Source organism: Cavia porcellus, unplaced genomic scaffold (assembly GCF_034190915.1).
Source record: "Cavia porcellus strain 051 isolate PalLab524CR breed Dunkin Hartley unplaced genomic scaffold, mCavPor4.1 scaffold_2, whole genome shotgun sequence".
NCBI classification, from domain to species: domain Eukaryota; kingdom Metazoa; phylum Chordata; class Mammalia; order Rodentia; family Caviidae; genus Cavia; species Cavia porcellus.
The window spans coordinates 46,431,490-46,454,676 of record NW_026947485.1 but is presented as its reverse complement, the minus strand read 5'-3'; the positions used below and the strand labels follow the sequence as shown (position 1 = coordinate 46,454,676).

The window sequence follows — 23,187 nt, the reverse complement described above, 5'->3', positions numbered from 1 at the left end:
GCTTCAGAGCTGTGTTTCAGGGGAGCTCTGGAAACTAGAAAGGAGCAAAACTGTCCATTTAACATGGAAGACCTTTCAAATTTATTTTTGTATCTGTGTTGAGTGCTATTAGCTTTTCCCAGCATGGAATATAGAATCATCTTCTTTCTACAAACTTTGTCTGCCTAAATGCCATGTCTTTTATGATGTAAAAGCAGCCTAAGTAAAACCTCTAAGTTCACATTCCTGTGGCAGCAGAGGGTAAGGTAATTTAAAATGAGTAAATCATTTAATACCTGGAGTAGCTGAAGAGTTTCAGATTCCCTGGGATCAGGAGGGGGCACCTTTGATAATTTTTGCTACAGATTACGAGTTGGACACTTTTTATTTATTTGAAGAATATCCATCAAGATTTTAATTCCTACTTGAAGACTCTGATAGCTCTATTATGTTTCTTTCGATTGCAGTTGTTCACAGCACCTTTCTGCCCTGCTCACATTTAAAATACAATCCACTCATGGCAGCAAACACTTTTTTTGCACTTGCTATGTGCAGATCTATAATAAAGATTATGTTCACTGCTAGAACTTTGCTGTTCCTCCTCATTCTTTTCAATTGAACTAAAGAAAAAAAAAAAAACGAGAGAAGAGGAGGAACAAAACATGGGTAGAGGAGAAAGTGATGAAAGCAAGTGAATATAGAATGTAATTGTTCATCATATGCTCACATGGCCATGTTCCCCTCTTCTGCAATCTTATATCCCTTGTTCTACAAATTCACACACATGTGTATGTACACATGACCACTGAGTTCAGGCAAGTGAGCAGTTTCATTTCTCAAGCATATCAAGCTCACCTCAAGGCCTTAGCAATCACTGTTGCCTCCGTTTGGAACTACTGGTCTTTTACTTGCTCACCTGCATAACTTCCAGATACTTCATATTATAATCTAAATGCTCATTTCTTTGGGAGGACTTTCTGCAGACACTAGAATAGTTTGGCTCCTCCTTCCATGAGCTCCTCTAATAGTGCCTATGTCCTCCTGTTACTCAATACAATCCTTGGTTGTCCGTGGATCCTGTAATCGGTGACAGCAAGGATATGAGGATGAGTGGTTGGCTTGCATGGCTCATCTTGGAGTCACAAATGTCAAACAATTCTTAACACATATTAGACCCTTCAAAATATCTAGTGCACAGAAGAGTAAGTTACTTGTTTCTGTGCCTTGCATGCACCCCTTTTTGTCTGAGAAATCCATTTCCTGTTCTAATGACTCATGCTTGAGTCATGGCAGAAAATTTCTCAAGTCACAGAGATGCAGCTTGTACCTGGCCATGTGCTAAGAGTCGCCACTTTCCCTTAGCAGGACACTTCTCAGGAAGGGTCATCCCAGGTCTAGGACTCCAGGTGGATTTAGGGAGAACTTCTGCTGCTAATGTGTTACAAATCAAGCTCTTCTTTTTGCACAATTCTCACTTTGCTTCCTCATCCAGATTGATCCTGCATGAAAACATTGTTCTGTTAGCCTCTTATTTCCAAATCCTGTATCCCATGGAACTGATTTTTCTCTAAAATATTTTTTCTAGAAACTGCTTAAAGTTCTGTATACCTTCCATAACTAGGTACATTAAAACTGAGAAATAGTTAGAAACTGTAAAGAAAAAGCAATACAGATAGTATTGAATATACCGAGTTTCACTTTTCATATGATTTTGGAGGCTGTAAGCATATTCACATGTCTCTTTCCCTCCAGACTGCTTCTTTTGAGCCTTTTCTATTCACTACTGTTATTTTGAGAGAAACACTCTTCTTTGAGTGTCATGTAAGACTATGTATGCAAACACAATGGAGGAGACAGAATTGCATGCATTTGTGCTGCTTCTTCTAAACTTACATTTGGATTAACAAAAGCAAGTCATCTGCGTTTTTATCTGTAAAATGAAAAATCCATCTTGCTCTCTAAAAGGGAAAAGGGGGATACAGTTTCTTCCCTGTGTTAGTTTGGGTTCCCCCAAATCAACGGCAAGACAAGATTGACCCAATGAGAACCTGCAGTAGGGCAAGGGACTAGGAAGGGTACAGAAAGAAGCAGGAAGCATTTTAGACCATAGCATCCAATGCATATTCTCTCAGTCCTGTACCAGAGCTCTTCTGTCCACCTAGCATGTGAGGAGCTGGGTATGACAGCCATGTGTTTGATATAAAATAAGAAAAAGATGAATTGAGTAGGAAGAATCACAGATTGCAGGTAATTTCTAAGAAACTTTTCCAGGTTGTGAAGTCCCCAAGTTAGAGCCCATCTGTCTTGGTCACCTTTTTTGCGGCTGGGACAAAGTACCCACAATTCAAAGGCAGAAAAGTTTATTTTCTGATGTTAAGGTTTCAGTCCATAGCAGGCTGGCTCCAAGGCAGGAAGGCATGGTGGAATGGCCTGCTGCATAGAGAAGTGCTGCCCATGACTGGGTAGCCAGGAAGCAGAGAAAGAAAGGAGGAGCCAACGAGGGAGATACACAACATCCCTTGCAAATCACACCCCTGTGACCTGCCTTTGCTGACCAAGCCCTGCTTCCAAATAGCATGTTGGGTTGTGAACTCCTCTGTGGGTTATTTTACAGATGAGTACAACACCCCCATAATCCGGACACCTCCCAAAAGCCCTCCCTCCGAGCACATGGCTTTGCGTAGATGTTCTGGATCCAATCTGTAACATCTCCTCTTGACAGAGTGCACCTAAACTAGAGCTCAGGCCATGTTCCTCTATACCCAAGACAAGGAGGAAGACGAGCAAAGAAAGTGACTGAAAGTAGCAGCAGCTGGAGCCTTCATTTAATGTTGCTGCTCCCCAAACCACTTTATTCTCTTCTGACTTAGAAAGCCTCACTCTAGACTGCTCAGGGACTCCCCCTCAAAGCCCTGCCATTTGGCACACACACACACACACACACACACACACACACACACACACATGCACACGCACACGCACACGCGCACACACACACACGCACACACTGAACAAAGCCACTCTTTCTCTCAGTTCAGGCCTGGCTTGTTTTTTCTTCTAATAAAAAGGATTTACCGGCTATTTATACATCTGTTCCTCTTATTAGAAAATGCTGTCTTGAGAACAGATACTACAGTTTATCCTTATATCACTGTCCTTCAGCAGGAAACTGAGTACAGTGCAGTTAGTTTCCAGTTAATATTCAAGTGGCTAAATGAATGAGAACACAAATAGATGGAGCTAACACTCATGATCCTCAAATGTTGGTTTTCAAATTGAGAATTTTAGAACTTTATTGTGGACAATAAATGTGATTCCTTCATATGGGTAGGGAAGTTCAGAACTGTGCGTCGCTATGGGTATGTATGTATTGTTTTCTATATTGTCATAAATACATTGATGTTTTGAATTTTCAGAAAGTTTGAACATATCTAAGAAGTTCAAGTGAAATGCAAATCTCTTAGAAAATAATATTTATATGATTTCTGCTTGAGTTAATGAATCATAAAACAGTCCTCTTAAAAATGTTCACCTTTTGGCTTTGTAATACAGAGTGAAGTTCAAAACTTATGGAAAGAAAATGTGATTATTCTGGATACTGCAAAGCAATATGGTTATGAAGTAGTTGACACCTTCAGTATAACGATGGGACGGTACAAAGAGTTTCTTCAGGGCAACTGTGGATGTCATTTCCATGAGGTACCTGTTCTGGCTTTCTGATATTTATAGATTTTGATTTTTGAAAAGTGTACTGTCTGTCTTATTTTGTACATACACAAATGACATCAGGAGGTTAAATGATGTGTTCTCCATCATTCTGCTCATACATGTAGTAATTACAACTTTGACTGTGCTAATGAGGTATTGAAAATGTGACCCTGAAAAACCAGGATTATTACTCAGTGCCTGCAGGACAAAGAAAACCTGGGAAAGGCTTACCTTCTCTGAAAGCCATCAAGCCTTCCTATCAGAAATCTCACTCAAAGTCACAAAACTCCCTATCTTGAAAATCCACATTATTTAATGTGCAAACTAATGAATGGTTTAATCAGTGCATAATATGAAGGCCTGTATTTTGAGTAATTCTTTTTCTTCCTCCAGGGTAGTAATGATTTTATTTGTAAACAGTAATTAACCAGGCTGAGTCCATAAGGTGGCCATAGAAAACAGTTTTATTCTTTTCCCTCCTGTCTTTTCAACTCCTCTGTGAATTATTTCCACCCTATCATTTGAACAAAATTTTGGGTAGATTCCTCAAATAACTTTAAAAGATCCTACCACCTGCCAATCACTTCCACAGCTAAGAGTGTCACTTCAGTACTGAATTTGTCCCATCTTGTTTCATAACCACATCTCATCCCCACTCCATCCCCTACTCTCAGCTCAGAGCTGCCAGTGTCAAAAGTAGGAGAAAGAATGCAGGGGACTTCTCTGTTATTTCTCCATTTTGATTAGCTGCTCTTTTTTCTACATCTTTTGGGAATCAAACCAGTGTGTAAAGTGACAGTAAAAACAAGAAAAGTGTTATTTGAGTGGTACAAGCATAAACCACCACTGTGCTTTCTAAGTAAGACATGCTGCTTCACTCTTTTTTAAGAGTACTTTTGTGGACTTGAAAAGACTCACCATTAGGACCTTCTGGTTGCAGCCTTCTTCATAGAGGTAATACTTCTCTTGCAGCTAGATTCTTTCTGTCCATCATCACTCTGTTGGAAGTTACATCACTGCTTCAGGCATCTTCTTGGAAAATATTCACTTTGGCACTAGGCTTGCTATACTTATTCTCATTTGGTCTACAGAAATACTTATGCATCCTTGATCTGCTTTTGTTGGAAATACAGATAATTTTCAATGCAGTCATTGATTTGCTCTTGCTGTCTCATCCTCTCTGTCATATTGAAGATGATAGCTAATCTCATACCAGTTTTAACACTCACTAAAGATGGACATGTACCCAGCTCTCCAATTGATCTCTAGAATGCCTTTTCAACTGATTTAAAGCAAGGATTAAACAATTCCCCAAAGAGAAGAAAATCATTTTGAAAATTCTTGTAGAAACTCGTTTCTTTCTTTTTAATCTCACAGCTCTTTTGAGGAGACAAGAGTTTGCCCAACTGGATTTGGTCCACTCTTTTGAAAGTCCTGCAAGGTTTCCAGACATTGTTTGGGATATGAGGTTTCTTGAAAACTCTGGACCCGGGTCTCAGGAGATTCCACAGTCACTGAGATGAAGAGTGTCTCCTTTTTGCTTTCCTATCAGATACTGATGCACCCATTTTGTTTTGTTTGGCTCCCTTCGTAAGCCAGAATTCTTTCATTGCTTGGCAGATTAGTGAGATGACAACCAACATTTCTTTCTGAATCTCTTTTCTTCGGTCTTTAACTCAGTGTCAAATCTTATCTTGCTCCCTAAATTCTTATTAATATCCCCAAAGCTATTAACACTTCATTAACTCTATAATTTACAGAGGGTTTTACATTACTCTTTTATTTGACCAATGGAACTGCATATTAGAGAAAAGAAAGCCAGCAGCAACCGTAGAGAACATAGCATTTTGAGTTTGGATTGAGCAGCTTGAAGCGTGGCCATGCTGTTGCAGAGCAGTATTTTAAACTGTATTATACTGTGTCTACTAATTGCTTCCACAGGAAAATATACCACCTGCAAAGTACTCATTGTGCTTATAAAAAGTCAAAACTTAGAAACAAAAGAGTAGTAGGTTAGAAAAGAAAGAAACAATGAAGTTGCATCTGAGGCAATCCAGGATCACAGTTGGTCACAAAGCAAGCTGATGGCTGCCAAATGCACAGAAATGGAGAAATGTGAAAGACAATACAGAGACTGGGAATGTTTTGCCTCTTTTAAAAAAAGCTTATTTATTTATTTATGTTTATATAATGTGTCTTCAATTAGCAATTTGGTGTGTGGGGGGAAGGGTGTCTGCTTTCCTTTTTCAGCTTTAGTGTTCTGAAAGTCTGACAAGGAAATGTCCTCCAGTGATTTCCAGTATGGCTCCAATTAAAAACAGAAGACGTCCTTCCCACATGATTGTATTACACATATCTCCTGCCACAATGTCAACTGGTTTATACTAAATGTCCCGGAATGTGATAGCCACAAAAAGACTTTTTTGAAACATCAGCACTAAAATATTAGTTTATAAATATTTCCAATAAAACTATCCTTAATTTGAAAAATAATGATTTGAGCATGTTAGGAAAAATATTTCATTTTATAGGTTTTGAACACTTTAGGTGTACAAATTAATTACATTTCTAATACATGCTATCTTGATGGCAAACTCCGTAAGTCTCCTAAACAGTGTCTCAGTTATTCCCAAGTGGGGTCTTCCAGTTTGACATTTTTATGACTGAGCTAAAAAATACAATTCTGGAAACATTTGTCTTCCCAGTTACAATATGGAGTTGAAAACATCATCTTTCTCAATTGAGCCACGTTATCATAAATTCTCTAACCTAATTCACTGCTTTGGCACAATTGTTGTTTAACTTTTGGACAATTTGTACCACCTCAGTGGTACAAATCTTTTAAACAGTTGCCAGACATCTCAAACACTGTTGGCTTATTACAATCAAAAAAGTTAAAACTCCATTTAAAAAATGGCTTGGTGACAAATGAAGCAAGCCAGGAAAAAAGTGGTTGCAATATCATGCAAAACATATTAGAGAGCATATAGTTTGTACCCTCTGTTTATAAGTCTGGCCAAAAAATAAAAACATTTAAAGTTTATCAGAAAATAATAGCAAGAATGAAAAACAATTATAGAGTCATGAGAATCTTGATTTGTGGGCTGTGTCTTCTAGTATTCAATTAAATTATTCCCACAATAAAGCAAGGATACCTGAGAATCATTAAAATAATCATTAAAATAAAGATGATGCTTTTTATTTGCTTGTGTGTTCATAATTCTGCAGTAGACATAAACAACCCTGATTTGGTGAACTCTTAATGTCATAGGTTAGATGAAAGATCTCAGAGCATCCCTTTTATCTGTCAAGCTACCAAAAGAGGATATGCTGCCACTGTGAATCCATAAACAATTTTGCGACTGGTGCGCATCAATTTTGACTAAAAGTTTCCTGCTGACTAGAAAAGCAGGTGTTTCTGTTTATGGATGGAAATGGAATTTTGTTTTCCCAATGTGTTTACATCAGTCAACAAACATAATCCAGGTAGCCATTGCTCAAGAGAGGTCTTGGATGCCACCTTTCATTATGTGACAAATATCTACCAGGAAAAATAAAACCTGGAAAGCATTCAGTAGTATCATCAGTCCAAATCTAATGGCAGAAGAGGCAAATCCACAAACAATTGCTGCATGATTATTAGTCTAACCAGTTGTATAGATCTTGTATATCTTTATTTTCTGACAAATATTACTGCAGCTTTTGAGTCAGTCAACAAAAACCAGCTGGCAGTGTGACTCAGCAATAAACTCAAAAGATTTCCTTTGATTCTGGTACCATGGAAGGAAAAAAGAAGGAAATTTCAGTTCTTTGTTAGAGATTATTTTCCATTGTTATTTAACCTTAATCTGTGGTTTTTATTATTTAATCATAATTAAATAAACAAATGATTATGTGGCTAAGAAACAATGCCTTTCTCTTTCTCCTTAAATATTAAAAATTTACTACCTAAACACAGTAAAAAAAAAAAAACCTTTAAATTCATCTGCCTAAAAAAATTGAAACAGTGACTTTTGGAGAGAAAAGCATAAATGAACCAAATATAGTTAGTTGATTTAGAAAATGCCAGAATTTAATTATTAGCATAACTATTTTCTAACAAATTAATAATGACAATTTATTCAACAGGATATTTTTGAGTATCTACTCTATGTAAACATTTCACTACTGTTATAAAGTAAGCTAAGATATCTTACAGCAGTGATGGTGAGCCTTATAGAGCTTTCAATGAAACAAACAGCTTTCTGTGGAACATGCACCCTAGGTTTGCCACCACTGCCTTGTAGTATTTCAAAGGCAATATGTCCCAAAGGGAGAATTATTTCCTTTAAAGTTCATTCCATCGGGTATGCTCTAAGGTACCCCCATTGCAGTGACTTTATAAACAATAGCCACCCTTAACTTTTGCTTATCCTTCTTCAGCCTCCTGACAACCCCAATGAAGCAGTTACCAAATCCTGTTTACATGCTAAATATGCTTCCAAGTCTTTCCCCTGTTCTCTGCTTCAATTGCTCTAACCTTGTTTATTCTCCCAATTAATCATGTGACGTTTGTTTGGTGAGTCCAGTTCTTGAGCTAAACATTAGTGATGCAAAAATAAATAAAACACATCTTTTGTCCTGAAGAAATTGCTACAAAGAATGAGCATAAAAGCCGTATAATGAAACACTGGGTTAGGTGGCATGTTGGCTATATAAAAAGGCCATTGTGATTACACCAAGAAGGGGTACCTAATACAACTTGAGGACTAAGTGTATCTCCCCTTGAAAAATTACTCAGTTTAACTGGCAGAGGATGATCAGGCCCTAGTTAACATAATGGGGCGATTAGGGGAAAGAAGACATCACATGTGGAGCTGTGCTTTAAAATCTTTTGCTGGCTCTTTATTCATGGGTTGCCTTTCCTATAACCCCTTTTTAGGAAAGTGATCCCAGGTAGTTCTTTCTATGAAAAATGATCACTATTCATTACATCATCTTAAAGTGAATTTCTACAATTTTCTGTTAACTGATTGGAGACTGGTGCCTGGTGATAATGAATTCATTGACAACAAGAGACCTCAGCCATTTGTAGTATAGATGTTGGGTTCAAAATGCTATTTTTAACAAAGCACCTTATATTAAGTGGTGACAACAACAGTTAAGTCAAGTCTTTTTATTAAGAAAGATAATTAAATGAGGAATGTACAAAGAACGTTAGTGACTGTATGTTGAGCTAGTACCATGATTCCCTGAGACAGCTACACCTCCCAACTTTTGCAGAACTAGAACCTCGCTTGTCAGTGTGGATTAAAGAGCTGACTTCTCACTACCTCACGTTCTGTGCAAACCTTTATGATTGGGGGATTACTACCAACCTTAAAAAAGCACTATTTCAGTCTATAAACTTTGTTGATTAGTATTTCCTACATTAAATTCTTTCCTGATGAAAACGGGATCTGTAGTTTGGGAAATGTGACTCTGCTTCATGAATTCTCATATAATATTAGGCTATTAAGTGATCCAAGAGTGTTACAGTAAATAAATCTGGCTTGAATCAGGCACAGTAGTATGCATCTTTAGTCCCAACACTCACAACTGAGGCTACTACAAAATGTAGGCAATTTTTTGGCCAAAGTGTGGCATACATGGCTGATAGTCTATTTTCCAAAACAGTATTTGTTCCCATCTGAAACTGCACAAGCCTGGTTTTTATTGTGTACATTCCTATCAGTATTTTTAGTCTTCTGAGTTTGACCAGATTTACTCATGTGGCTCTGTTTACAGCATTCTAAAGTTTCTCTAGCCTACATCTCCAAACCTTTCCAATTCCTCCCTCAAGCAAGTTCAAAAAGCTTCTGAACCACAGACATACATTCTCATGTATGAGCTCATTCTTGGTACTGTACTCTAGCATTCTCTAGAGGAACAGAATAAATAGAAAAAAAATATGTGTATAACTGTGTAAGGGGGCATTATTAGGTAGCATACAGGACCAGAGGCAGTAGAGTTCACAATGGCCATTTACACTCTGGAGAGTAAGAAAAACTACTTGCTGCTCAGCCCAAGAAAGTGCAAACCACATACAAGAGAAATTAGTGATACAGTTTCAGTCCAAGGCTCAGGGCCTTTATGAACACTGGAGGGTCCCTGGTGTGAGTCTGTTTTGGAAGGCTGAAGAAACTGCAGGCCAATATCTGAAAACATCAGCAAAAATGGGAGCTCTTCAAACACAGAAATATTTACTTTTTACTTTTTATTTTGACCAGGCTAGAAGGAGTACTGAATATTGAAAAAACATTGCCAAACATAATTTTACTCTGACATTCTACAAACTAATCTATTTCTCTGTGTCTCTATTCCTTTATTTATTTACTTTCTTTTTTAAGATAGGGTCTCACCATGTAGTTCAGACTGGTATTGAACTCATTAAGTAGCTCGGGCAAGTTGTCTCCAACTTGTGGCAACGGTCTCCGCCTCCTGAGTGCTGGGATACAGGCATGAGCCACCATTCCTGTTTTATCTTCTATGAGAAATGGAGAATGAGTGACAATTTTTTGGATATTTTAATGAATATACTTGAAGTCAGAAACAAGGAGTACAACTTAAAAGAGCCATAAAGGCTTTTCAACTAAACTTACAAATCCAAGTATTTCAAAGACCTTCTCTTTGGACAAGAACAGCAGACTATGGCCTGCCACTGACTGGACTGTTTTTGTAGGCTTCTGCATTAAGATTGGTCCTCACTTTTTTAAATTATATGAATTGGTAGTGGTGGTGCACACCTATAATTCCAGCACTTGGGAGGCTGAGGCAGGAGGATCACCTCAAATTTGAGGCCAGCTAGTTCTAATAATGCAGTACTGCAAAAATGGGGGAAATGTGAGGGATAGTGGTACATACCTGTACTACCAGCACTCAGGAGGCCGAGGCAGGACTACCACCATTCAGAATGGGTCTTCCCTTCAGTTTAGTAGTCTACATGTTAATCATCGACAGATATATCCAGAACTATACTTTAGTAATGAGATAGGTGTTACCTGATCTATCCCAGTTAATTTATCATGATTAGTAATCAAAGGCATAGAGACCAAACGTGGAAGAAATGGTGATCCCACATTAAATCTTTGTTTTTTTATAGTTTTTTCTCTTGCATGCTTCACTTTGTTTTTCTGGACATCTATTAATATATAGGACTGCACATACTTTGGGAAAGCTGGCACAGAGGAGAAGGTTTAAAATCATAAATGAAGTATAGACTACATGTGGCAGATTGACTGCAGACATTTTTTCTTCTCTTCCACTCAAATCTCCATGAAAAAGATTCTAAAGACAGAGCTCTTTATTTCCCACTCCCTAAGATAGGATAAGAAAGAACTCAGATAAGTCTGAATTCATTACATAAAACGTGACTTGAAAGGCAAAGGAAGTTATAATTTACAGTGCCTGGGGAGGAAAAACACTTGGAGGCACAGTTTCCTATCTATTCACTGAATCATTCACACCTAGAAACCATTGTTGCATGGGTAGGTATCAAGTCCTTTATAATCCATCCAGTAAAGACTCTACATCCACATATGCAGTATCTCTTAAAATTCAGCTGCTGATTCTGAGCTCAGAAACACCGACAGAAATGAGAAACATAATTGAGAGTGCGAAGACAAAACGCAAGAGTGAAGCTGGCCCCTAAAAGGTAGATTCTCAACCTTTACCTCAGACCTCCTACGATGCAGCAGCCAGGGAAGTTCCTTTGAAAAGATCAGAGTTGTGCTGCGCAAATTCCTATAGTGAAGACAACAGTTGAAAACATTGCTCTTCACAAATTATTTCTAAGTGACATTCTGGTACATTGTGCTTTTTAAAAAATATGCTTCAGAGAGTTAGACAGAAACAGATGTTCGTGAGTTAACTTCAAGCAAATTTCAAGACCCAAGAGGTACATGTAACTAGGGCAAGGTAGGAACTTAGCTTATACTCCATAAGAATAATAAAAGTTATTCAAAGAGGATAAAAAACTCAGTGACGTAAACCTTCAGCCACTTGTGGAAGTGTGTTTAAGACAGAGTTAGTGACTGGGGAACTGTGTGATAGTACAAATTAATGACTGTTGCCCCTTAGAATCAGTCTCCTCACTTCAGAGCAGAATTTGTTGCCAGAGCCAAAGCTGAGCTACATGTATGAGAAGGGGTTAAAAATGTTCAGTTGTCAGGCATGGTGGGAGACAGTCAGTATGCTCATTGCAAATCTGGACACCTCAAAACAAGACACATTCCTTGAAAATATTTTGATTTTGTCCCCTAATCCTCAGCATCTTTGACTCATTCAGAAGTTGGACTCCCTTCAGTCAAAAATAGCTTATTTCATGTGGCCATAATTAAATGTTTGGAGGAGAGGGTGACATGAAAGAATTCCCTATTATCTGTCAAAGTTGCATGATGTCTTGAAATGGATTTATGAAGTATAAAGACTGACTTCTACTTGTTGCTTTTTGTTTTATTTTTATTCCATTTCTGTGGATTCTTAGGCTATTTTTTAAGTTGGTCATAGTTCTATGACTGGATCTTGGATTGAATACCAGTCATTCTACTATACAAAAGAAAACATACTTCAACAGTATACATTTACCTTAAGTGACTGATAGGCATATTTTATCCAGTCAGTTTCATGTATTCCAGGCTCAGAAAGCCATTACCTTCAGTTGTCTTTAGACCCTCTCATGATCATGATACATACTTGTAATCAGAACATGTCTCTAATCCAGTCTAAGACAATTCTGGAACACCTGCATCAGGAAAATTGTTTTCTATTTTGTTCTGTGAATCTGGAACCACATCAGAAGGTCCTTGGGAGTTATTCAGGTCAAGTTCAGTTTTAAGAAAGGTATTTGCTTGTAATCTGCCTGACATTTTTCCAACTCACCAAGCCTTTTTATAATGGCTTATGGAAAATTCAAATGTATTTTAGATACAGTCATTACTTACCATGCTAAAGCATTTATTTTGATAAACATTTATGTGAAACCAATTTTGAGTTGCACATATAGAATTTTAAAAGTAGCAATGTTAGTTTCACATAATTTATAACAGTTTTTCCTTTGTTGGGAAAATCTTAGCAAAGCTATTTGTCAAAATCAGTCAAGTTGAATTGTGAACATTATATATCTTCTAAAGTATCTATGTGTCCATGTTGTTAATTATGTGGAGATATGGAAAAATCTACAATTATAAAATGATGGATCTTATATATAAATACTATGGAAAGTTAAAAGCTAACTTCTATACTCCAGAGCATAAAATTTAAGTTCTTGTTACACTGAGTCGCAAAAAAATGTGATCGTCTATGTAACCTGCATATTTATAGCACCTGATTCCAGTTCCCAAATTCAGCTTGCTTTCTATAGTTAACATATTAAACTATAATTTATTTTTGAAATATTATAATTTTTACTTTAAAGTCTAAATTTACATGCAACTTAATATAAAGCAACATTATGAAAAATTCCTTTATTATAAGACATGGTAAGTAATATGATTTTATTGTATAAAACAATGCTATCTAACAGGTTACCATATTTTATGGAGTTCAGTTGTTCTTTACTACTTCTTAATTGTAAATATAATTCAATTTATAATTCAACTTCACAAGAAGAAAATAAGCAAATAAAAAATGAAAGAGGGGCTACATTGAATTAAAGTGGCAAAAAATTGTCAATTAGTTATCATATTTAAATAAATATTTGCCCAATCATAATTGCATGTGTTATTAACAATATGTAGTGGCTCCATTCCTCAGCTCATTGACCAAGTCATCTGCACCTCAATTTGGAGAAGCATTGGCATGTGTCGAACCAGTTAGTATGTGTCTTTGACAGAAAGTTACTATAATTTTACACAAATGTCTGGAGCTTATTGTCTTTGTTGTTTGGCATAACTCTTCCACTAATGGTTTCTAATGACTGTTTTTTATTGTTGATTATTATTATTATGCCCCGGAGGTAAGAGAACATTTATATTGCTAGCAGCTTTTTTAAAAAATTACATTCCAGTTAACATTTCAGTTGGATTTTAACAACCAAATGGTCCTCTGATTTTGAGAAGGACCCAAATGGGCATATTTCCACACAAGATCAAAGGAAAAAGGCAGTTTGCTCTTGACTATACAGGTATCAAACATTTTTATTGGTATAACATTGCCAAGGCTTAAAAATGTAATTAATTCCTTTCCCTCCAGTTTAGAGCCTCTGTGTGTATGTTAAATAAGGTATTATTTGGAAACTCAGAAATAACAGTTGGATAGTCATGCTGGCTACTGGTTTTTCCAAATGAGTTCAAAGAGATAATAACCATCTAAACAGATTTTCATGCCCACCATAAATTAGCACTAAGTCTTCTTAATGTACCAGGGACCTATTCATTACATGGACACAACATGGTGCCTGACCTTGCAGAGTTGCTCTCAGACAATGTCTTTGAAGTCATTTCATTCTTGTTCTTACTTCAAGCATCTTAGACATGTGTCTTTATATAGTCCTCCTGAGGGTGGGGACCATATCTGAATTACTCCATGTGTTTCCTAGTGCAGAGTACTCTGAAGATTAAAAGATGGATATTATTAAATGGAAACATCCACTAAAATTTTATTTTTAAATGTTCTGTTTTATTTTGCTTCTCTTCTCCTTTTTCATTACAAAAGGATTATAAGAATTCTTGCTCACTATAAAATTGAAAATTAAGTACAAACAACAAAAACAAAAACTCTTTCCTTCTGTTCTGGAAACTATCTGTGGTTTGGTATATAGCACCATTTACCTATATTCCTGACTTTAATCTTATGCATTTAAAGCTAATAGGCTGTCAACATTTATGGTCACTGGATTTATGCAACTTTGGGCTATATTTCTAACTATCTTACTTCTTCATAAACATTTAGGGAACAGTAGTCGTTTGCAAAATACATTCTAATCTGCAGTATGAACATTTTTTTGCTTTCTACTGCTACTTAATTCTTATCTTCAGCGCTTAATCTGTATTTCACCATAAAATTCTAGAAATCATGGTGTTCAAGGTTTCTCCCTACAAAGAAATGTGCAACCTTAATCTAGGAAAGAACAAAATAATACAAAGTAGAATAGACTTGTTAGTTAAACAAAAATTTATTGAGTGTATGATGCATAACAGATTCTATGCCAAATATTATTCATTTAAATCTCTGACCTCAGATAATGATAAAGAGAGACACATAGAGAGTCACAATATCTGTGACCCCATTTACCCAGACTCTGCACCACCTGCTCACAAGAAAAAAAAACAAAACAGCTGGGGATCGAAAAGTGGTAGTCCTGAAGTGACAAGAGGGTATTTGGAGAAAGCCACCTGTAATCAGAATTTAGATACTTTGAGTTTTGTAGGACAGGGGCATGTAGCTCAGTGGGAAAGTATACACCCAGTGTACACAAGGCCATCAGTTCCATCTGTAGCACATGCGCGCGCGCACACACACACACACACACACACACACACACACACACACAGAAAGACAGTAGATAATGTAGGATGACTATTATCACCATTGTCACCTTTTTTGTTTTCTCCTACTTCCTCCCAAACACACTGTAGAAGGATTTAGGGCAAAGAATAAAGAAGCAGTCTTCCTCAGAAAGCAAAATTTTCATTTTTTTAAAGAAGCTGGAGGAAAATCAGTGATGATGGCCACTAAGAGAGACTTGGCTTATCACAGAAGAAGTTTACAAAAGAACAGCTGAGGGATGTAAGAACCAGGAAAGAACAGAGTTGTGACAACTAGTATCTCACCCACAGTTTGATGGCAGATTCAGTTCATACTGATGGATTAAAGGCCCCCTTGTCATCATTTTTTTTGTCTCAAACGGTCTGCATTATTTTCCTATATGATTTCTTATGATACATTGTAGAATTTGTCTTGCTCTTCCTGTATCCTGCTGTTTATCCTTGCAATAGCGCTATAATCGACTAAGGAATCTATGACATGGTATGTCTGTAAACTAGTGTGGTATATATTCATGTATTGTTTTATGTCTCATTAAACTTCAAATGCGTTTGTCACCTGCTTATCATTATTCAATTTAGTGAAGTTGTTTTGTAGTGTAATGGCATCTTTTTAAAAGTTTAATTATTCATAGAGAATAGAAAAAACATTGTAGCTTTTAAGTATCAACTTTAGAATTGAGGGTTTCATGGAAGCAGTCATATAATATCACATAATTTTTTGCTACTATCTTGGAATAAAGTGCTTCATAATCATAAAGCATTTTGCATTCTTGAAATAACTTGTTTTGCTAGTACTTGTTTGTTTGCTTGTTTGTTTGTTTGGGGATTTTTTGGTACCGGGGATCAAACTCTACTACTAGATTTTTAAGGTGCTCCTAGATTTAATTTCATAATAGAATTGGGGGAGTTTTTACCATCTGCATTTTACAAATAAAAGTTGAAATAATTCATATATTTGGCAGCTTTCTGGATTTAGTATCAAGATAAGAGACATTTAATAAAGAGATCAGGAAAAAAATATCCTCAGTTATTTCCTGAATAACTGTTTTCAAAGAAAACCAAGTAACTAAAGTGGCATTGTGGTATAGGATATGTTGTCTAATCTAGTCACTAACAAAGACATGTGTGTAAGAGTCATCTTAAATAGCATAACAGAAGTATTAGCACTTTGGGAGACATTAGCTTGGCTTCAGAAACTAAGGGAGACCCTGACATCTCATCTTCCTTTCTTAAGAGATCAATAGTGAGCCCTAAAAATAGAAATAAATTATCCACCTCCCCCACTGACATCGGGCAAAATGTCAATATTCTTTTTTTAGAGAATATGTACTTCAGCAAATACACTGTGGTGTGTATTTTTGCATCCTATTTAAGAATCTTATTTAAGACTGTCACACATATGTATACTAGCATTATCCAACATTTGTAAGGCAACATTAATCTCAATTTTGAAATCATACCAAATATTAAAATAATGTTTAAACATTTTTCATTTTCTATTTTATATGTTTCTAGTGTGCAGCCCATCAAGCCATTGAAAAAGACAGAATTTAAATCAATATTATATAAAGCGCCTGCCTTGGAAGCAGGCAGTCGTGAGTTCGATCCCCGGTACCGATAAAAAGGAAAAAGAAATCAATATTATATAAACAAAATTGACCTCTTTCGTTTTCAGAACTCTGGAATAATATTATTTTAGGGCTCGATGTTATATTTATGCTTAAGTATTTTTTTCAGTAAATGTTCAGAAAATTGCTCACTAATCTTGAGTGAATATAAACCTCTTCTAAAATATAAAAATCTTTAGAAACACACTATATGTATCTCTCCAGCCTGTTACATTTGGAGTTACAACCTAACCATATACAGATGGAAATTGCTGCACATAATCTAAATTTGCTGCTCTGGGATTTGGAATATTAAGTGATGGTTAACATCAAACTAAACCCTAAATGATAATCCACAGAGATTCTTTACCATGACTTGCTAATTTCCTAAGCGTGCTCGTTCTAAGAGTCACTTGATCCAAGAGTCTGACTGGGAAAACCCAAACTTCCCAAAACAACAGGAAAGCAATTTATTTCTTTGGGCTAGAAAGGTGAATTGGTTTGAAAATACATTACTGTTATTTTTTTTTCCAAAATGCTAATGGCTTCAACATTTTTATTATTATAAAATAATGTATATGCATTATGCCAGAAGGAAAAAGTCAAAATCAAGAGTTACAAAATACGCTTACAATCATCACCTGAAATCTTCCACCAAGAGGTCACTAGTGTTAACGTTTTTGTATAAATCTTTACAGATTTTCTGTTCAGATAACTGCTAAAATGGATCATGTTTGCTTACAATGTAACTAAAAATACTTATCTCCTAAATATATTATGTGTGACTTTGTTCAAATGTCCCATTTTTTTTGGAACTGCTTTCATTGCATTCTCTTATATGAAATCAAAGGATATGAAACTAAATCATTACATAGCACTCAAAAGTATAAGAAAATTTCATGTGACACTTTATTAGTCATCAGTGGTGATTTATTGTACCCACGTATTGACAGAAGACAGCGTTTAACAGTTAAAACACTACATTAAAATAATGAAATTCATGATTTGCTATTCAGTTTTAAAGACACCCAAAATATCATTAGTAGTATTTTTTTCCTTTTCTTCCTGTATTGTTTCCCAAGTGTCCCTTGATCTCTCTCATGGTCATTATGACTCTCCTCCAACCTTTGATGTTGACAAATGGAGTTCTGTTAGCCCAATTAAATCTGAGAATTATAGGAGTCTATCAAGACAACTTTTTGTAATTGAGTTAATATGCCATATACAGATAATATACATAAATCACAAAGTAATTTGTTCTGTAAAAGGATAAAACTAAGTGCTTGAGAGTGGAAAGATGGGAAAAGCAAAAGCTTTTTATGATAAGCCCTTGTATACATGAATTTTTTATAATACCAAAAAATTAAATGTAAACTGTAGCTGTATATGTATCTACAAATATACAAAGTTGTCAGCCTAATAATGGCTCAATAAACACTTTATAATATACTAAATGCTCAGAGAATTAAACCACAAACTGTAACAGTATCACTTTATGTATCTGCAATGGAAAAATATTTTTTCTTTTCTCTCAAAATAGTTTTGGTTGACATTTTACAGAAGGGTCCATAGCAGAATTAGAGTACCATTTTTAAGGTACCTGGGGGACCTGGAAAAGACACAACAATGTCTCTCTGTACTGATGTTACATCAATATATATTACTTAAATACACACACACACACACACACACACACACACACACACACACACGTACACACACACATTGGCATGCTGGAGACTGGAGGCTTCACCTGAGACAGTCCCTTAGTACTGAAGTAAGAAAAGTTACAGGAATTCTAATTTTGACTTTGATTCTTTGAAACATAAGTTATCTTGGTTTTTGAGAATGTAAATCATATTTGTGTCCTTTGGGTGACATCTGTGTGGCAGAGAGGCAATCAGGTTTGAGAGTTAGTTGCATTGATCTATGCAGGTCTCAGCATTGTTCTTGATTTTGTCTATCTTCTTGCCCTTTATTTGCAGGTTGTGAAGTCAAAGTCATCCAAAGAACACCACTTTATTAAGATGAAAAGGTTAAAGAATCACATCGTGGGAAAATATTTTAGCAATCAAAACAAAGCACAACAGCGATACTCTATAGCTAATTTTCAATCACCATATCATGTCCAAGGTCCAATAAATCAGGTTTGTTCTGAAATCTTGCTCAGCAGGATGTGTGCCAGTGGAAGGACCATGTAGACTTCATGAAGGACAACTGCATTTGGAGTTACAGACAAGCCACTCACCTGGATGATGATCTATCACCCAAACAATGTGCCTTATGTGTAATTTTGGAGTGGGCTCATGCGTGTGCAAATCAGCACATCCATGCACACCAACACACACTTAGCTAAAAAAAATAAAAGTGGTATTAACACTTGTCTTCTATAGCCTTACAAAATTAATATTTGAAATTGAACAATTAGTTGGTTTCAGAGTGAAAAACAAGCTAAAAAAGATTACTTGAAATATACTCTAGAACCACTGTGGGCCAGAAATTACATTGTGATAACAAACAGAAATATAGACACTTGAATTATATGGGAAAAGAAATAATGCAGTTTAGTATTGTGTTATCTTCTTTATAGGTATGCTAATATTAAGAAAGCAAAGAAGCAATTACATTCCACTTGCAGTTAGGGATTTTATGCTTCTGTTTTTCACCAGGAGAAAATATGGCATTTATGATGACTCAGAGTAAATTTGTGGATCTAATGCTTATGAAAAACATTTCTCCTTATATTTTTAAAATGTTATAATTCAAAGGAAGAGAACAGAAATGATGTTCCACGGGGCATTTGAAAATATTCTATAAGAAAGAAAGTGAAATATTTTACAGTTAAAATGTCAGTATAGGGGCTGGGGATTTGGCTCAGCGGAAAGTGAGCAGGCAAGACTTTGATCCCCGGTACAAAAAACAAAATAAAAACCACAACAACAACAACAAAAAAGTCAGTATATTTAATTTTGCACTTCCTGTGTTTTTCATAAACATTCCCTCTTGTCCTGTCTGGTGAATTTAGAAGGATAACTGAAATATAAATTGATGAATACATGATATTTTAGTAACAAAAGATAGTTCCTCATATGTTTCTCTACTATGTTTTGTTGATGATATTACTTAAAAAAGCTTTTGTTTGACATTATAGACCTATATAATGTAAGGTTACAATTACATTTTATGTAAATATTTTGTGAAGGATTGAATATTCTCAGTGTATAAGCATAAACCATTTGTATATGCCCACAAATAGTGCTATAGTTATTATCTATATTTTTTTCCTTGGAAAACCATATCTAATCCAAATTTTGAAAAGTAGTAAAACTCTTATTAATACTGTAGCTTACATCTAAACATGTAATCCTAGTATTTAAAATGTTCGTCTCTTTAGTTTCAAAATGGTAAATAGATTACTATACAAATGCTTTTTTGGGAGAGATGCCATTGTTACAGTAGCATTTGAGGGATTATTTTTCCTTTGATGAAGAAGACTGATAGATTTATTCAATGTATGACTGAAATTACTAACTGTACAAATACCTCAATTTCATTATCATATAAAAATGAAACTATTTTGATCGATCAGTTCTTTAGTATGAGCACCCAACTCCTTCAAATACTCTATTTTTATACATATATTTTTATATGAACATAAACATGAATTTATATTTAACTGTCTTAAATTATATTTAAATACAAATATCATTTGATATGAACAATATGCATATATATTTTCCTATGATAGGTATTTTTGAGGCAATGGTACAGAATTAACTTAAAGGTGAAAGTTTTTTCTAGTTATAAAATGATATGAAAGCATCATTTTAAGTTTTCAGAGATTTTTTTAATGATATAAAATGTCACCAATTTATGCAGCTACCCTATCATGTTTTAAAGTATTTCACGTTCTGTAACAGTATTATAGTCATATTTCTTATAATTTACTGTCAGTTGATTATAATAAACATCAGACAGACGTTAGTCTGGCATATACCTCTTCACTATTGAAACAATAATAATTTTGGAAGCAATTGTAATGATATTATTAATAAATATCTTGCTAATTATAATCTATGTTCAAAAAGTATCTTTATTCCTTTTGACTGCAGAAAAGCAACTATACAAACAGTGATCATTTGGCAGGGTATTATTATGTGCATTTTGGTATTGGTATGCGATTAAATAGGATTAACTATAAAGTTCTTTCCAATTGTGATATTCTGTGAGTATATGATCAGATTATAAAATGAGCAAAGCTTTTGAACATAGTGTAGTGGCAAACATTTTTTAAGATAAGGTGCTGAAAACTGATAGATTCTAGGAAGCATTTTAATTATTTGATTTGAAAAAAGAATATTTTATCTTGAGGAAAGAGTTGCATGTCTATGTATACACAAATGTATTGGTATATGTTGAGCAAGTTCCTAATTTGAGTGAGAAAATAGGAGTAGGCATTTTGACATATTTTTAGGTGTGAAAGTTACAGGAAGTGTATTATTTTTGGTAAGAATTGATCAGTATCCAATCCAAACTAAACTAAACTTAAGAAAATATTTATCCTACTAAAAGTCAAGAATAACTGCATAAACATTTCCAAGTACTATTGTTGACATTGTGGGGTGTGTGTGTGTGTGTGTGTGTGTGTGTGTGTGTGTGTGTGTTTAAAGACACAATGTACTTTCTGACACTAGATAAATAAGGTGCGTGTATGTATGTTTAAAGACACAATGTACTTTTTGACACTAGATAAATAAGGTCTCTTAAAGACATATGGAAAAGAAGGGCTCACCATTTCCTGGTGGTTTGGTTTACAGTTGAGTGATTCAGCCTTTTTAATGTTAGTTGCTTGTGTGCCTAGAATTCTTCTCTACAGAACATTATTACTTAGAAAGTGTTGGAAGTAATTTCTGGAAGTAGCTCCAGTGAAGTAGAAGCGGGAGAGGGGAGGACTGTTGTTCTGTGTCAGAAGTTCCCTCTTTGAGGTCCATTTCATCAAATGATGCCAAGAAGAAGCACTGAAATGGATTAAAAATTACATGTCAGTAAGAGTTATTTCCAAGCTGCAAAGCTTTGGCATACAAGTGGTAGAGGTGTTTAATATAGTAACAAGTTATGAGCCTAGATAGAAATTCTGGGTTAAGATCTTACTAAATATTGTCTTATGGTCTCCCTTGTTTAAACAAATACTGAAACTATCATCATGTAAAATTTTTCTCAGAATTTTCATCTTTCAAAAATATAAAAACATCCTCAAATTCAATGGATAATATTATAATCTAATAAATATAACTGACTAAGCTCACTCATAATTTAAGCTGAGTTAACAAATTAGGAAACTGCATTCAAATATAACACAATTCTACAGCATCCTCCACCATTTTGTTTGGATTGAAGAATAACTGCATGCTTTTTTTTCAAAATGTATATTTAAAATTCAAATGCCTTTAATTACTCCTGGACAGAAAGGCATTTTGATAGATCATTTCAGTGTAAGATGAATCAGAAGTTGTCAGAAATCCTCAAAGATCTACTAAAGACAATAGGACACTGCAAGCTCCTACAAATAAGGTTGTGTATTTGGCAAGGTTTCCAAAGTTTCATGCTGTCAAAGAGCCTTTTATCATGGTTTTATTGCTGCAGTCACTGCTATTATCAACTTCCATATTTCTTTTATGATTCATACACTTGTTGCAAGGGACTGCAGAGCTCACTTTTTTTTAGGTAATATGGACCGTGGAGTCCTCCTAAAATGGTGCTCAATTTGTTTTATGTTCACTGAAATATAAAACATTTATTTTATTGCTCTATGTAATGTTAGACCACTATGTCTTAGTACGCAATTTAATACTAATACACAATACTAATTCTTAAAACATAATGACTATAGTCTGTAAGTCTAATATAAATCAGCATAATTACGTAAACACAACTAATAAGATGAAAAGAACATCATTAAGAGAAGATACTATAAAGGGTTTCTGTGGAGTGGTAATATTTACGTAGATTAGGTTGATAGTTTGATTTATGCTCACTGGCATGTTATCACAGGTCTGTATCACTCTACAAAGAAACTGTTTTCATTTAGGTTTTAAAGACTTTCTGATTCTGCATAATACATCTGGGAAAAATATTGCATTTTGGATTATGTTATGAGTAGACATTTAATATCTCTAACCAAGATATTTCTTTAGGTGATTTATGTGTAACAACATATTATTTTTTTATTACCTGAGATAAAAAATATACTTCTTGTCACATGAAAAAGTGGTTTATATGAAATCCATTATAATTCTTAGATATTTAGTATTTGAAAAGCAAAATAAGTACTATTGATTACTAGCGCATCAAAATCCAAAATTTTATAGTGTCATAAGTATAAAATGTGC

General features: G+C 35.0%; 1 protein-coding gene across 1 annotated transcript in view; it reads left to right on the top strand.

Moving 5' to 3' along the window:
* The window catches only part of Cped1 (cadherin like and PC-esterase domain containing 1), a 266,447-nt gene extending 245,572 nt beyond the window's left edge, over nucleotides 1-20,875 (top strand). The window contains exons 22-23 of the mRNA XM_063241609.1: nucleotides 3,532-3,678; nucleotides 18,784-20,875. Coding sequence (XP_063097679.1) covers nucleotides 3,532-3,678; nucleotides 18,784-18,999 — 363 coding nt within the window. The 3' untranslated portion in view covers nucleotides 19,000-20,875. The remainder of the gene's footprint in view (nucleotides 1-3,531; nucleotides 3,679-18,783) is intronic.
* Nucleotides 20,876-23,187: the final 2,312 nt, after the last annotated feature.